Consider the following 17579-nt stretch of genomic DNA (forward strand, 5'->3'; position numbering starts at 1 on the left):
TCATTTTTATTTTGAAATAAAGCATTTAGTAAAGACAAATTCACTCATTTATTAAATTAAACATTAATGGCCTGATATGTGGCAGTAAGTGATCTGGCAACTGATGATTCAGCCTCTTCTCATAGAACTGATAGAATTTACATCTTGTTTCAGGAAGAGACAACACATACATCGGGGTTCATTTTTCATGATGCAAGACTTTCAATCTAGTTGAATAGTATCAGTCTTGCAACACATAGTTCAGATGTCAGTTACCACAGAAAACTGAATAATTGCATAAAGTATGACTAATAATTGCATAAAGCTGCTTACTCTCGGAGAAGGCAATGGCAAGCCACTCCAGTATTATTGCCTAGAAAATCCCATGGATGGAGGAGCCTGGTTGGCTGTAGTCCGTGGGGTCGCTAAGGGTCGGACACGACTGAGCAACTTCACTTTCACTTTTCACTTTCACACATTGGAGAAGGAAATGTCAACCCACTTGCCTGGAGAATCCCAGGGATGGGGGAGCCTGGTGGGCTTCCGTCTATGGGGTCACACAGAGTCGGACACGACTGACGTGACTTAGCAGCAGCTTACTCTACTTCGGCCCACAAATCACTATGTAATAACAGATGCTCATCATGATCAATAAACATTCATATCAATTCTCTGAAAGTCTATAGTTTGCTCACTGTGACCCTGTTACTCAGTTTAGGCAGAAACAGCAGGATGTGTAGTTGTGTTGTCTCCTCTCTTCCAGCGATGAACCCACATGACATTTACAAAATGAGTAATTACATTAGGGAATTGGCATCAAAGGTGAAAGTGCATTGGGAAACAATCATGGGACTGGAAGTTATATTCAAGACGAAAATAAATGGGATTACAGAAGAAATAGCTGACCATGGAGTGGTAACTTGACACTGTTGGAAAGATTCCAGGTATACGGTCAGAAGAACTTAGTGAAGGCAAACTTACAACATAAATGAGGAAAGCGGTGGTGAGTAAAAGGGTGAAGTTTTCTCAAAAGAAGTGACAGCAGCAAATACTTCAAATTAAAACAAGTTTTGAAAAGATTTCACAACATTGAGAGTACAAGGCATAAAATGTTGGAAACTGATCCAAAGGAGCATAATTCACCAGGCTGTAAAAAAGATCCTGTTATATTGTAAATTAATCTGCCCTTTAAGCATACAGCTTGTACACCTTGAAGTCTTCGGTTCATATACTGCTGAAGCCTAGCTTGAGGGATTTTGAGCATAATCTTGCTAGCATGTGAAATGAGTGCAATTGGATGGTAATTTGAACATACTTTGACATTGCCTTTCTTTGGGATTGGAATGAAAACTGAACTTTTCCAGGCCTGTGGCCACTGCAGAGCTTTCCAAATTTGCTGGCATAATGAGTGCAGCGCTTTAACACCGTCATCTTTTAGGATTTGAAATAGCTCAGCTGGAATTCCATCACGTCCTCTAGCTTTTTTCATAGTAATGCTTCCTAAGGCCCACTTGACTTCACAATCCAGAATATCTGTATCTAGGTGACTGACCACACCATCATGGTCATCTGGATCATTAAAAGCTTTTTTGTACAATTTTTCTGTGTATTCTTGCCACTTCTTAATCTCTTCTGCTTCTGTTAGGTCCTTGCCATTTTTGTCCTTTATTGTGCCTATCTTTGCATGAAATGTTCTCTTGGTATCTCTAATTTTCTTGAAGAGATCTCTAGTCTTTCCCATTCTATTGTTTTCCTCTGTTTCTTTGCACTGTTTGTTTAAGAAAGCTGTTTTATCTCTCCATGCTATTCTCTGCAACTCTGCATTCAGTTGGGTATATCTTTCTCTTTCTCCTTTGCCTTTCACGTCTCTTCTTTCCTCAGTTATTTATAAAGCCTCCTAGGACAACCACTTTGCCTTCTTGAATTTTAAATTGCCTACATTCGCTGGATCATAGCAAAACCAAGGGAATTAAAAAACCAAACAAACCTACACATCTACTTCTGCTTCCCTGAATATGTTAAAGCCTTTGACTGTGTGGATCACAAAAAACTGTGGAAAATTCTTAAAGAGATGGGAATATCAAACCATATTACCTGTCTCCTGAGAATCCTGTATGCAGGGCAAGAAGCAATATTTAGAACTGGACATGGAACAACAGACTGATTCAAAATTGGGAAGGCAGTACGTTAAGGCTGTGTATTGTCACCCTACTAATTTAACTTACCTGCATGAAATGCTGGGATGGATGACCTAGAAGCTGGAATCAAGTTTTCCAGGGGAAATATCAGCAACTTCAGATATGCAGATGATACCAATTTAATGGCAGAATGTGCAGAGGAACTAAAGAGCCTCTTGATGAAGGTGAAAGAGGAAAGTGAAAGATCTGGCTTAAAGCTCAACATTCAAAAACAAAGATCATAATATCTGGTTCCATCACCTCATGATGAATAGATGGGGGGAAAATGGAAACAGTGACAAACTTTATTTTCTTGGGCTCCTAAATCAATGCAGACAGTGACTATAGCCACAAAATTAAAAGACACTTGCTCCTTGAAAGAAAAGGTATGGCTATAGGGTAAAGGAGTCAGAGAAGGCGAGGTTTGGAAAAAGAATGAGACTGGCACTTTACAGGAACAGATCACCTTTAATGAGGTGAGAAAGGGCAGCAGTCAGATTAGTGAGCTGCTGCACTAACCCAGGAAAAGAGTAAGTATATATAGGCATATATGTGGAAAGCTACTGTCTTAAGGGGGCCTGTTCTTCTCCAAGGTTGTTTGGAGTAGTTATCTCTTAAACGGCTGGGGCAATTCTGGAGATCGGCCAGAGGCTGGACTGGCTGGGAGCTGGGTGTAATCAACCTCAAAAAATAAAAAAATCCATTTTTTTTTTCCTTTGGGTGAGAGAGTTCTTTGTTTTGCGTAGAATGGTGGGGAGGACCTGGAGGGGAGTTTTAACTCCAGGCTATTTTGAGCCATGTAACTTTCCTTCAATGACAAACCCACACAGTGTATTAAAAAACAGAGACATCACTTTGCCTACAAAGGCCATGTAGTCAAAGCTATGGTTTTTCCAGTAGTCATGTATGGATGTGAGAGTTGGACCATTAAGAAGGCTGAGCCCCAAAGAATTGATGTTTTCAAACTGTGGTGCTGGAGAAGACTCTTGAGAGTCCCTTGGACAGCAAGGAGATCAAACCAGTCAGTCCTAAAGGAAATAAATCCTGAATATTGATTGGATAGACTGATGCTGCAGCTGAAGCTCCAATACTTTGGCCACCTGATGGGAAGAGCCAACTCATTGGAAGAGACCCTGATGCTGGGAAAGATTGAAGGCAGGATGAGAAGGAGGTGACAAAGACTGAGATGGTTTGGTGGCATCACTAACTCAGTGGACATGAGTTTAAGCAAACTCCAGGAGATAGTGAAGGACAGGGAAGTCTGGCATGCTGCAGTTCACTGGGTCAAAAAGAGTTGGACACAAATAGCAGCTGAACAACAGCAACAATGTAAATTATACAAGAAGAATGTAAGTAGGGTGCAAGCATTTTTTATATGTTTTTACAAAGAAATATTAATAAATTAGTTAAATTCTCAATGTTTCTAATTTGTCAAAGTACAGGTAGTAGCAGCTGACAGAGAGTTTATAATGTTTTGAAAACAAATTTCAAACATCATAGAATGAACATTATCTTTCCTATTGATTACTGAGTTCACTGTCAGTTTATTCAATAATTTTTATGGTCCTTTTCTACCATGCAAAGTGAGGACTGCATACGCTTGGTATGTCAGATGGTAATATGTATGGAGCCATATACCAGTATTGCAGGTGGGAGGCCTTGTACCCATGCCACAGATGCGGAACCCAGCACAAAAGTCATCTCCAGAACCGACTGACCCTCTTACCAACGTTTACCATGACTCCCATCCCCACTCCTGAGCTAAACTGGCCTTCTGCCTGACCCCACATTAGGTAAAAATACCTATCCTAACCAATCACCTACTGCCACCCTTTCAGCAGGAGTTTTATTTTTCGTGAGGCTGTTAAAGTTGAACTACTAACCATGAAAAGTATGGCTCTCCCTTGAGCGGCCCCACTGTTTGAACAGTTATCTCTCTGCGGTCTGTCAGGAAGTTGGCCCCTTTACAGTGTTCTCATTATCTCTGATCTTTATTCTTAGTTAACTCACTCCTTTCTGAAATATTCTGTTTAGAAATTCTTTTCCAACTTGCGTACAGACCATCAAGACAGTAAGTACTTAGGAAACAAATTAACCAGGTTAAGAGCTCATGGAATGTCAGGGTAAGAGAGGAACTGACATTTTATACAGGGTAGTGTATGAAAGGTACCTTGGATAAAGTGACATTTGAGCAGAGTTTGGAAAGAAGAGAGAGAGAGGTACATATGTGTGGGGGTGGGGAGCAGAGGAGTGGGAGGATTTGACTGACATTCCCCAAAATTCACTGTGCCTGAAACAGGAAAGCCAGTTAGAGATCACAGCAATGGTACAGGAAGAGATGGTGGTGGCTGAGACGAGGGCGTGCTGGTGGGGACGAGAATGTGGACATTATGGAAAGAGTCCAGTGGTGTGCTGGAAGAGGCTTGGACTGGCTCATGAGACTTGATATTTGCATTTTGAGGAATTTTGCAAGCAAGTTAAACGAATACTAACCTGAAATTGACCACATTGGGGGTATTTCCAGAAAGAATTGTCATGTACTACCAATCAGGCTTTTCTTTTTTTTTAAGAGTCAGTTGTTGGGTGGGATGATTTGAGAGAATAACACTGAAACATGTATATTACCATATGTGAAATAGATTGCCAGTCCAGGTTTGATGCATGAGACAGGGTGCTCAAGGCAGGAGCACTGGGATGACCCTGAGGGATGGGATGGGGAGGGAGGTGGGAGGGGGTTCAGGATGCGGAACACATGTATACCCATGGCTGATTCATGTCAATGTAAGGCAAAAAACACTACAATATTGTAAAGTACTTAGCTTCCTATTAAAATAAATAAATAAATTTTAAAAAAGAATCAGTTGTTAAAGGTCTACTATCTCACCACTGGACTTTACCGTTTTGAAGGCATAATTGAATATGAGTTATAAACTGTGGAAAATTCTTACTGAGTTGTAAATACCAGACCATATTACCTACACCCTGAGAAATCTGTGTGCAGGTCAAGAAGCAACAGTTAGAACTGGACATGGAACAATGGACTGGTTCCAAATTGGGAAAGGAGTACATCAAGGCTGTATATTGTCACCTTGCTTATTTAATTTATATGCAGAGAAAAATCATGCGAAATGGATGAAGCACTAGCTGGAATCAAGATTGCTGGGAGAAATATCAACAACCTCAGATATGCAGATGACACCACCCTAATGGCAGAAAGTGAAGAGGAACTAAGGAGCCTCTTGATGAAAGTGAAAGAAGAAAGTGAAAGATCTGACTTAAAACTCAACATTCAAAAAACGAAGATCATGGCATCCGGTCACATCACTGCATGGCAAATAGATGGCGATAAAAATGGAAACAGAGACAGACTTTATTTTCTTGGGTTGCAAAATCAACGTGGACAGAGACTGCAATCAGGAAATTAAAAGATTCTTGCTCCTTGGAAGGAAAGTAGTAACCAACCTAGACAGCATATTAAGAAGCAGAGACAACTCTTTTCCAACAAAGATCCTACTAGTCAAACCTATGGCTTTTCCAGTAGTCATGTACCAATGTGAGAGCTGGACTGTAAAGAAGGCTTAGTGCCGAAGAATTGATGCTTTTGAGCGGTGGTGCTGGAGAAGACTCTTGAGAGTCCCTTGGACAGCAAAGAGATCAAACCAGTCATTTCTAAAAGATATCAATCCTCATTATCAACTGGAAGGACTATGCTGTTGCTGAAGCCCCAAAACTTTGACTACCTAATGGGGGGAGCTGACTCATTGGAAAAGACCCCGATGCTGGAAAAGATTAAGGGCAGCAGGAGAAGGGGGTGACAGAGGATGAGTTGGTTGACATCATCAAATCAATGAACATGAGTTTGAGCAAACTCTGGGAGACAGTGAAGGACAGGGATGCCTGGCATGCTGCAGTCCATGGGTTTGGAAAGAGTCAGATATGATTGAATGATTGAACAACAACAGCATAAAAGAAAGAGAAATCAAGAATTAAAAGCTTCTGGACACAGCATATTTCCCATGAGCAATTCATAAGGATTGTGAAAGATTCAAATTGATGGAAAACTACTATTTCCATTGCAGAAAGAGAACAAAACACTAATTTCTGGGTTTGAAAAGTAGGCTATCCAGACAAATGGAGAAGGAGAAAACTTTTTCTGAAAACCAAGATGGCACTTGATTTAAAACTAAAGAGGCACTTCAGTGGTGGGGAGTTAAGTGAAGGCAAGAATCCAGAAGACAGAATAACTCTTCTCCAGGGTATCAGTGTATAGTCCATGGCCAAGTCCAAGGTGATGGATGATCTGTATTAGTTGGACTCAAGGAGATCCAACCAGTCCACCCTAAAGGAGATCAGTCCTGGATGTTCATTGGAAGGACTGATGTTGAAGCTGAAACTCCAATACTTGGCCATCTGATGCGAAGAGCTGACTCATTGGAAAAGACCCTGATGCTGGGAAAGATTGAGGGCAGGAGGAGAAGGGGACAACAGAGGATGAGATGATTGGATGGCATCACCGACTCAATGGACATAGGTTTGGGTGGACTCCAGGAGTTGGTGATGGACAGGGAGGCCTGGTGTGCTGCGGTTCATGGGGTCACAAAGAGTCAGACACGACTGAGTGACTGAACTGAACTGAATTCTCACATCCTGGGGAGATGTTGTGAGTCAGTCTCCAGAGCTACTTCCCATGATCTCTGCTCAGGATCACATATGAAGATTCAGCTCTGGGAGTTTCATGAACATGTGGGCAGGCAGATCTCCATGGATAGAAGACTTTTGGAGCAGAGTTGTGGAAGTTTTCAGCTGGGTCCTTCTTGTGGGCTGGGCCCTCAGTGAGGGAAGGAGACAGTAGAGGCTGATGGTGGCACTTAGCAGGGAGGAAGGAAGGAGCTGTGGGAAACATTTTCATACTTAATTATCTGCTCATCATTCAGGAAAAGTTCTCTGCATGCCTCCCACATGCCCAGGTATTCTCCTCCTGGGATGCCAGTCCTGAAAGGATGGACAACCCCTGTGTTAGGACTCTGACCCCTCAGCCTCCTCCCCAGGCCCTCATGCTCCCTCCCCAGGCCTTCTACTCTGTCACACAGAGGTCACAGTTGGAGCAGCCATCAGAGGAGCTGATCTGGGACTAATCGATATTACCTTAAGTGTGGATACCTGTTGCCCCAGGGAGCCCCTGAGTTCAGTGATCTAGAAGTGGTCTCCCAGGGAGCCACCCGCTTAGCTGCTCCTCATTCAGCACACTCTGCCTACCTCCTCCACAGACACACCAGGAGATACCCTTTGATATCCCTGATCCAGTCCACCTCCTCCAGGACCTCACCATCTCCTGGGAGCTGGGCACCTCTTAGAGGGAAACAAGATACTCCTGAGGGTACTGAGGGAGGTGTGCCTTCTTCTCGTAACTCCGTATGAGCCCTGCCCCTGTGTGGCCTGTGGGTGGCCCTGCTAATGACCGTGTGTCTTCTAGATTTTGTCCTGCTCTCCCTCATCCATAACTTACAGTCAGGCTCGAAACTTCCTGTGGACAAAGATGACAAAGACACTGAGCAGCAGCAGCACCTTGGGGACTAGGAAGACAACTGGCCAAAGAGAAGACATCGCTGGACCTGGAAATCAGGGGACAAGAGGAGTGATTAGATGCACCACACAGGAGCCATTCCCAGGGGCCTCCACGTACTCCATCTGAGGCTGCCTAGGCCCATCAACATGCTATGTCTTTGACCTGCAACCTGACCTAAGGCTCAAGGCAGAAATTAGGGTACAGAGTCCCCTCATTTTCCCTCTTTCTTTTCTCAGGCTGCAAGGGTCCTATTATTTGAGGAGAAAATGCCAGGATTGAAAATAACTGTGAGACAAGAAAAATTCAGCAAATCCTGGTGCACAATCTCTCATTAGGCTGTAATTCCATCCTTGGTAAGTCATCAGGAAAAGGCAGGAGAAACAGGCAAGGCAGCTAGAACAGGTGCCTAGAGTTATTTGGAATTATCATCATCAATATTAAATATATCTAAACTTTGAAAATATTGGGAAAATTTCCTAAGAGCACAGACTATAGGAAAGGGATTCTAGGGAAGCCTGATTTTAAAGTATTGGCACAAAATCCCCAGGTTCTGTGCATATGTTACGTTACATGTCAAGAAGGATTAGCAGTAGCGATTTGTAAAGGATCTTGAGATGGGCACATTAAATTAGATTTTCCAAGCAGAGTCAACATAGTTATGAAGATTCTTATAAGTAAAAGATGGAGGCAGGTCATTTGGAGAAGCAGATGTGATCAGAAGCAGAGGTCAGAGTAATGTGGGGCCCTTTACCAAGGAGTGTGGGCACGCTTTGGAAGCTGGAAAAGGCAAGGAAATGGATTCTCCTCTAGAATCTTCAGAAGGAACACAGCCTAGTCACCCATTATAATGTCTGACCTCTACAACTATATGACAATATATTTATCTTGTATTAAATCACTAAACATATTAATTACTCACAGTGACTATAGGAACATAATTTAAGGAAGACAGATTTGACTCTATGGACAGGCATGATTTAAAATCCATACCCTGTGTGTAGAAAAGGCAGAAGGAGAAAAGAAGTGCTATTTGGCAATTGAGTGGTAAAGAGAAAAAGACAAAGGTAGGGAGAAGGGATTTCAGATATTGATTCCTGAAAGATAAAAGAGAACCAAAGAATTAGAGGACTCAGAACTTTTTTCCCTCTATCAAACCAACCAGCCAACCAGCCAAAAACTCCATTACTGTATTGGATTTTTCTATACTGCAGGAAGAGAAGTCATTAGGATAGGAATATATTGTAAAACACCCCAATACCATAAAAACAAACAATAAGATGTCCATCCTCCCACCAGACTGACTGGATCCAGCACTGCAGTGGTTGGAGCCCTCGGATGCCCAGGGTAGATTTTGGGTCCCAGTAGAAAAGTCACATCAGCATCTTACACTTCTCTTCAGCCTGACAACCTAGATGCCCCAAAAAACACACTAGCAGGCATGCTGAGTCAGGCAGCCTACAGCAGCCCTGGTTGAGCCCATCAGGAGATTGAAGACTAAAAGCATGTCCAAGCTACTGCAGGCAAAATGGCATGGGCTTTTCTCTCCTAAGCACCCTGTTAAGTACAACTTGAACCCTAGAAAGAGCACAAGAGACAAGCATAGGAGGACTCTGAGGTGGGAGAGGAGGCAGACTGCCTAGGGATCTGAGATCTGGAAGAACACAGTGGTCAGTCATCCAGGTTCACTATCCTAACTCCGTAGGACAAGAGGAGACTCAGGTGTGGCACTAGAAAAAAGAAAAAGTCTAAACCAATTACCTAAATTCATGCCTCAAGAAATGAGAAAAGGAGGAGCCAAATAAACCCAAGGCAAGTAGAAGGAAATAATAAATAAGTAAAGAAAAACCAATGAAACTGAAAACAGAGAAGCAATAGAGAAAAGTCACTGAAAGAAAGAGGGTGTTCTTTTTAAAAGACCAATAACATTGAAAATTTTCTAGTACAAGTGACAAATAAAAAAGGAGGAATGACACATTTCCAGTATTAGGATGAAACCAAGGATGTCACTGCAGATACTGCAGACAAAAGGTTAAAAAAACATGTCATGAACAACTGTACAGAAAGACATTTGACAACTCAGAGGTGATGGAACAAATACCTCAACAAACAAACAGACAAACTACCTCAGCTCATTCAATATGAAATGAATAATCTGAATACTCTTAAATATTTGATTCAAATTAATTTTCAAAAGATTCTCAAGGCCAGATGGTTTCATGGGAAAATTTTGCCAAAAACTTACAAATAGAAAACAATTTTGGTGCACAGAAAACAACAATAATAGTATTTTGGAAACTTTGAATTTATGCTCCATTGGAAATGATGTTAGTCAATTAGAATTGATTGTATTAAGTGGGCGCTTGCATGATTTTTGTAGAAAGTCAATATCCTTAACCAGAGAACCACACTATTGTGGACACCATTGACTGGTTGTGCACACAGGACTAAGTTAAAGTGGAAGTTATTATGAAACTGTTGTTTACTCTCCCCTTCTTCTTCATTCTTCCAGCAGGCAGGGACATGGACACTCGGTGACCCAGTACTGACCCAGCAGATGATGACAACACCACAGAGTATGTCGGAAGAAATGTGGGCCTTTGAAAGGTCTTCTGGAGAAAGATTCCTGGAACCTGACTTGACCCTCTCTTGACGTTACATGAGAGCCTACAAGATGTTTTATTTATAGAAAGGGGGACTGTCCTTGGGACAAGCCCCAGCTGAGGGGGGAACCTGTCTCTAATTAGCACATATTTATTTTATAGACTGGTGGTCCCTGTCCTCAGAGACTCAGATTCACCTTGATTATCTTAGCCCAGTCATCTGGACTAAAAGTAACACATTTTCAACAACCTCACCCCCTCCCTACTTCTCCATGAGTCCCTTCTGTAAAGCCCAAACCCTTTGGGTGGCTAAAGCAGGAAATGAACTGAGAGCTGCATTTAGTAAACGTGCAGTGAGTGACTGTGATCACTGCTGGTCCACTGTCAGAAATCAAAGGACAAAGGAGCCCTGTGCAGTGACCACTCGCGGTCAACTGTGTGCCAGAACCAGAGTCAAACTTCGTGTCCTCAGGGCTTCTCTTCCAGAATTTCACAGAGTAGTAGATGCCGACGTCTACTGCAATGATGCTCCTGATGTGGATGGCAAGTCTATGCTGGAGACAGACTAGGCCCAGGTTAGAAAGGACAAGGAGGAGGGAGGTGGGCGAACATGGAATGGTGAACATAATTACTAATAGCTGAAGAAAGCAAGAAGCAGGACAGTATGAATGAGATGATTTCCTTCCGTATCTTATTTCCTTCTTTAATTATATTCATGTCAAAAGTCATATAAAGAATGTACCAACCTGTTTTAAATTGTGACTGTTGGAGTATGAAATTTGGGGGAGAGGCTCTCACTTCAAAAGTCTACTTTTTATTTATAGACTTTTATATTCTTCTATAATAAACTTGAATTACTATTCTTAATAATTAAAAAAGATAAAATTTGAAAAGCCCTGTGAGATGTAATGGAAGCCTCACCAGGAAGTTCATGGGTGCCCTGATGCTTCGGGGGAGCAGAGAACTCCAGGATATGGTTTTTGGAGACCGCTGGCTGCCCGTCATGCTCCACCTGGCAGGTGAGCACCATAGCCTCCCTGTGGGCAGAGGAGTTCACCAGGAGCCAGCTCGTCTGGTTAAAGGTCCCGTCCTTGTTCTCTACGAGGATTGAGGCTGCTTCTGTTCGGGACACTTTTCCGTTCTCCAACCAGGTCAGCTGTAGGTGCTGGGGGTAGAACTTATTCACCTGACAGGTGACGTTCACCTGGTTCCCCGCTGGGGGGTATCCGGTAATCTCCAGGGTGGGTGGAACTGAAACAGCACAGGAAGAAGTTCTGACCTTATGGAACAGACAGATCACCATGGGAGAGGGGCTGGAAAACAGCTCCCAGCACAGCAAGGGAGTCACCCAGGACGGAGCCAGGCATGCTCTGGTAGATGCTCAAACACTGAGGGTCTATTTGAATATGAATGAAGTCACTGAACACAGTGAAAGTACACTGCTCAAGGACAGGGACCTCTTATTAGGGTTATAATGTGTGAAATCGACAAGCTAAGCCTCTGGCAGGCAGTTGGAATATAAGACTGCAGCAAAATAAATGAAATCACCAAGCACATAGGGTCCTGGGCTTAGCATAGGTGCTCAGTAATTGGAGATACTCAGATGGTAAAGCATCTGGTTGCAATGTGGGAGCCACGGGTTCGATCCCTGGATCGGGAAGATCCCCTGGAGAAGGAAATGGCAACCCACTTCAGTACTCTTGCCTGGAAAATTCCATGGACAGAGGAGCCTGGTAGGCTACAGTCCATGGGGTCGCAAAGAGTCAGACACAACTGAGCGACTTCACTTTCACTTTCATTGATAAAGAAAACTACTTATCACAGTGCTTGGCACATGGCAGTTGTACATCTGGTACTTTCATTAAAATAGAGTGACCAACTCTTCTAGGAGCCCTTTCTAGAAGGGCTAGATTGGACAGGACTGTCAGGAAGTAGATTGCAGGCAATTCAAGGCCTGAAGCAAAAGGCAGGGAGAAGGAACAGGCTGGGGTCTGTCTTGGGGGGCAGGCGTGGGCTAGGGCTGACATAAGGGGTATCTACCTCGGATGGTCTCAGACAAGTTGGCAGTCCCACGGAGAGGAGGGCCCCCCTGCAGGGTGACATGAGTCACCTCGCAGATGACCTGGGAGTGAACATCCCTTTGGGCCAGCAGCACTTTAGTTGTGCTGTTGATGCTGTAGGAAACGTTGTCATCCTCTGGGTCCACACTGGTCTGGGAGGCTGAGAGCTCATTGCCATTTTTGAACCATTTCAGGGCGATGTTTCTGGGGGAGAAGCCGTGGGATGTGCAGGTGAAGCTCACTGTCTGCTCAGGTGTAGCCCTCACTGGAGGGCCGGATACCATGGGCGGAGAGGGCTTGGCTGCGAAAGGAACATTTATAAACACTGAAAACCATTGTGATTATCATCACTATAAAAAGTTCGTGACAATGTTAAGAAATTGCAAATATGTTATTTATAAATTCATGGTTGCAGTGAGGGTTAAATCAGGCCCTGGAAGCAATTTTTTTCTGGGAGAAAAGTGTCAGGTGCTTCACAAAACTAAAGAAACACAGACCTCTGTTTAACCCAGAATGTGTTTATATGCAGAACTGTCCTCTCAGGAATTTATGAATTTCCTTCACAGTCGTCATTCTTTCCATGAATATTCCAAATCCCTGAATTTCAAAGGAATGGTGCAAAAAGGTGTTTTTTTTCTGAGTCTGGGTTTTTCTCTTGGGTTAGTACTGGGTTGAAAAGAAAGATTACTGAGTGCTGAGAAATCAGTGGTGGTTAATTTCTTATATATGTGTCTGTGTTAGTTGCTCAGTTGTCTCTGATTCTTTATGACCCCATGGACTGTAGCCTGCCCGGCTCCTCTGTCCATGTAATTCTCCAGGCAAGAATACTGGAGTAGGTCGCCATTTCCTTTGCAGGGGATCTTCCTGACCCAGGGATCGAACCCCGGTCTCCTGCATTTCAGGCAAATTCTTTACTGTCTGAGCAACCAGGGAAGCCTGGTTAATTTTTTAACTGTTATGAAAGCTGTAGATACACAAATCATCAAATCAAATGTGAGGGTGGTTCCTCTCTGTTGATTGGTGCTGTAGGGTGTCTCTAATTTTTCATTATTACACAACATCCCCTGTATAAGTTGTCAGACAGCAAATATAACAGATATTTTCATTTCTGAACATTTAACTTGCTTCCTGAAACTCAAACATTTGAGGACATACTTAAGAGTTACCTTAATATGTCAAATCCAACAAACACCAGCATCATGGATGCCCCTTAAAGTACTGTGATTAGATACCACTTGTCCAGAGTTGTTCAGAGCTTAAAGATGGGCTGAACTCTTGACCACCCTCAGCTCTCTAATCTTCCCACCAGCCTTAAGGCTGGGGGGCCTGAGAGTGGCCCTATACATGGGATGAAGCTCAGGAAGGATGCAGCTGGCCTAGGGCACCCAGCAGGTAAGGTCAGAGCTCACCTCACTGCACACAGGACATACTGATTTTAGTGTCGCTGTTTTTTATCCTGGAGCCTCACTGTTTCTGGACAAAGTGGATACAAGCACCAGAGAGGCTCTGGTAAGATGAGTGAGGATGTATGTAAGATATAGAGCCTGGCATACAGTAGGTGCTTAATTAGTAACACCTGTGATTATTCTCCTACCCTTCTGATCGTTCTAGTTCTGAAACTACATTTTTAGGCAAAAGAAAGCAAAACAAAAGCACAATAGAAGCACCAAGGAGAATCTCAAGTCTTGCTCCATACAGCTGCCTTCAAAAATCAACATGAAAAGAAATAGTCAGAACACCAAATTATGAATCTGACCCCTTTAAAAAACATAGACCACTCAAGAGGTAAGTTTGGGAAATTTGGCTTTCAAAACACACAAGAGACCACAGGCACTTTTCCTGCAGATCAGCTCATTACAGAATCTGCAAGCAAGTTGAAAGGAAGGAGGACAGATTTCATCAGAGCCTCTCTGGTGTTTGAGACAGGAGGGCCCCTGGCTGAGCAGAGAGTGTTCGCAGGGATTCCAGCACCTGTTTAGACTCCTGTGTTTAAAGTTGGGAAGGTTTCCCCAGTAATTAAGCTCAGGTCTGCACAGGGTGGTCTGAGTAGGGAAGAATACCCTCTCAGATCAGGAGAACTCGGTTGGAGGTGGGATTGTTCCTGCCACTCCACTTGGGCCTATTTTCTTGGGCCTCCTAAGATCTGCTCCCACCACTTCATGGGAAATAGATGGGGAAACAGTGTCAGACTTTATTTTTTTGGGCCCCAAAATCACTGCAGATGCTGATTGCAGCCAGGAAATTAAAAGACGCTTACTCCTTGGAAGGAAAGTTATGACCAACCTAGATAGCATATTAAAAAGCAGAGACATTATTTTGTCAACCAAGGTCTGTCTAGTCAAGGCTACGGTTTTTCCAGTGGTCATGTATGGATGTGAGAGTTGGACTGTGAAGAAAGCTGATCGCTGAAGAATTGATGCTTTTGAACTGTGGTGTTGGAGAAGACTCTTGAGAGTCCCTTGGACTGCGAGGAGATCCAACCAGTCCATTCTAAAGGAGATCAATCTTGGGTGTTCATTGGAAGGACTGATGCTAAAGCTGAAACTCCAATACTTTGGCCATCTCATGCGACGAGTTGACTCAATGGAAAAAAGTCTGATGCTAGGAGGGATTGGGGGCGGGAGAAGAAGGGGACGACAGAGAATGAGATGGCTGGATGGCATCACTGACTCGATGGACATGAGTTTGAGTGGATTCCTTGAGTTGGTGATGGACAGGGAGGCCTGGCGTGCTGTGATTCATAGTAAAGAGTCGGACACGACTGAGCGACTGAACTGAACTGAACTGAAGATCTGTCAACATTACAGCCTATTCTGAAGCACCCAACCCTGGAAGAGCTGTTCTTCCAACTCAGGCACCAGAAGGGTCTGTGTCTATCAGGGAAAATCTGCAGCTCTCCCTCTGTGACCCCAGAAAACATGTAGCTCTGGGCTCCTGTGCCCTGACTGATCACCAGCATCCTTTGCAAGAATTAAGACACTCATCTGCTCAGGCCATGTCTGTGCACTTAGATCAGAATTTCTAGGGTGGAGCCAGGGTCTGAGGATCTTTTCACCAACTCCCAGGTGATGCCATGAATGGTTGATGTTGAAAGGCACCTAGTCCCACACCAACCCTAGTTGTACTTAGTCTTAGAGGGAAAGTGGCCCATAGAATATTCTCTGGCTTTGGCCAGAGCTCATGTTGGTGGAAAACATGCCAGGCTCTGCTCTAATCACTTGACATGCGTCCCTCATTCAATCCCTACAGCTACTCTGTTAGGATGGGGCTGTCACTGGGGGACAAGGACACTGACGCAGTGTGGGGAAGGATTCATCAGAGGTCCCAGAGCCGGAGCGGGGCAGAGCTGGGATGGGGGCCCAGGCAGGGGTATGGCCCAGGCTCTCAACCACAGTGCCCTGAGCTCAGGGCTTTCTAGACCCTCTCCAGTCATCACAGATTCTTGAAAGGTAGTGTAATTACAACTATTTCACAGATAGGGAAACTGAGGCCTAAAGGGAACTGAGACTTTCCCAGGATCCCACTGCCCTCCTTGGATGGACAGCCCCATCGCCCTCTGAGGGGTGGTGCTATCACCCCGTCATTGTACCCTCAGGACACCCTGCAAAGGTTGTGTGATTATCCTCTTTCTACAGGTGAGGAATGGGGTCAAGCACAGGGAACTGGGTCTCAGCTCTGAAATAACACTTTAGGAGTCCCTACTCTGTGCTGGCGATTTAGACAGAGCACCTCGAATACTTCTACTTCTCCTGAAAGGAGACCATGGGGACCACCATTCTACAAGAGAAAACTGGCGCTGGGAGGAATGGAGAGACTGTCTCCCTCCCCACTGTGTCCCGGTACTCCCCGTCACCTCCATGTTTCCCTGGTGGCTCCGCTGGTAAAGAATCCACCTGCAATGCGGGAGGCCTTGGTGTGATCCCTGGGTTGGGAAGATCCCCTGGAGAAGGGAAAGGCTACCCACTCCAGCATTCTGGCCTGGAGAATTCCCTGGACTCTATAGTCCATGGGGTCGCAAAGAGTTGGACACAACTGAGCAACTTTCACTTTCCATGAAAGTGAACCTGAACCGTGCCTCAGGTTCATTAGCAGAGCAAGTGCCCATCTTCAGGAGACCCCAGACTGACCACCACCCTTCCCTTTTCTTTTCCCAGATTCTTGACTTCGAAAGACTACAGGGAGGAGAGGCCTCTGAGGGCCCAGGCCTGGGGACCCTGAAGCCACAAGGGAAGACACGGACTCCTGACACCTGAGTCTAGACTAGGAACTCTTGCTCACACGGGGCTCCACTCCCTCTAGGAAACACCTCCCCCTCCTCTCCTCAGTCTGCGGAGCCAGGAACGGGCGTGCCCGGTGCTGCTGGGGTCGCAGTGGCCCCTCTGGACTCTGTCCATATCACCCTTCTCAGACCTGCTCCACAGGAGCCTAGTGAAGGGGCAACATCGCAACAGTGGGGAGAAAATCTCCTGATGCTTTTAAGAGTGTTGATCCCTGTCACTGGGGAACATTTCAGCACATCACACAACACTGGATGATCTGTCTCATCTGGGTTGTGAAACTGGACTTGCCTCCCTTACAGGACTTTTTAAAGTGTTTATTTCTAAAGCAAGATTTTAAAAGGATGGGGTTGGAGCTTTCTCCACACTTTGACAAGCACAGTGGGGTATGCAGAGAGCAGGGCTATGACACTGTGAGTGTTCAGGGTTCAATCTTGGCTCCTCTAGCTATTCACAAATCAGGTCCCCTCTCTGAACCTCAGGGTCCTCATCTGTAAAATGGAAAACAGACAACCTTTCCTTCTGAACCCTGTTTATAATGAGCAAATGCCATAAGGAGGATTCACCATCTGACAGGCTGCTCCTCCCCATCTCTCCCTCCTTTCTCATCCAGGGAATCATCTTGCAGGCAGCCTGTGGAAGAGGATGAACAGCCCTGGGAACCAGCAGATCTGGGAGGTGGGGGAGCCACTTACTAGCTGTACTGAGACAGAGCAGGGGACCCACCATCTGGGAAGTTTAGTAATATCTGCAAAATCATGATCAAGCCACCTGCCCTGCTTATGTCTAGAGGTCTGGGGAGATTCATTAGCTACCATGACTAGAAGGGAAATTGGCAATAGTGTCACACAAATTAAAATCCTCATACTGTCTAAACTAGCAATGCCATTTCCAGTGGGTATTTCTCCTCTGAGGAGTGG

At 44.5% G+C, this 17579-nt stretch overlaps 1 protein-coding gene across 6 annotated transcripts in view; it reads right to left on the reverse strand.

The window, feature by feature from the left end:
• LOC129560718 (tyrosine-protein phosphatase non-receptor type substrate 1-like) overlaps positions 1 to 17579 on the reverse strand; it is a 123881-nt gene that overhangs the window by 6641 nt on the left and 99661 nt on the right. For 2 of the 6 annotated variants that reach the window (XR_016039151.1, XR_016039150.1), the window contains exons 4-7: positions 12363 to 12707; positions 11244 to 11573; positions 7663 to 7768; positions 2205 to 7046 (exon numbers count right to left, since the gene is read on the reverse strand). Coding sequence is in view for 4 of the 6 variants with exons in the window: in XM_088843930.1 (XP_088700056.1) it covers positions 7665 to 7768; positions 11244 to 11573; positions 12363 to 12707 (779 nt within the window). In the remaining 2 variants the exon portion in view is untranslated. Of the gene's footprint in view, positions 1 to 8; positions 7047 to 7662; positions 7769 to 11243; positions 11574 to 12362; positions 12708 to 17579 lie in introns of those variants that run through there. The other 4 variants (XM_088843932.1, XM_055432892.2, XM_088843930.1 and 1 more) reach the window with 2 other exon arrangements.

This window comes from Moschus berezovskii, chromosome 15 (genome assembly GCF_049115385.1).
Source record: "Moschus berezovskii isolate FMDL1 chromosome 15, NW_MosBer_1.0, whole genome shotgun sequence".
Classification (NCBI taxonomy): domain Eukaryota; kingdom Metazoa; phylum Chordata; class Mammalia; order Artiodactyla; family Moschidae; genus Moschus; species Moschus berezovskii.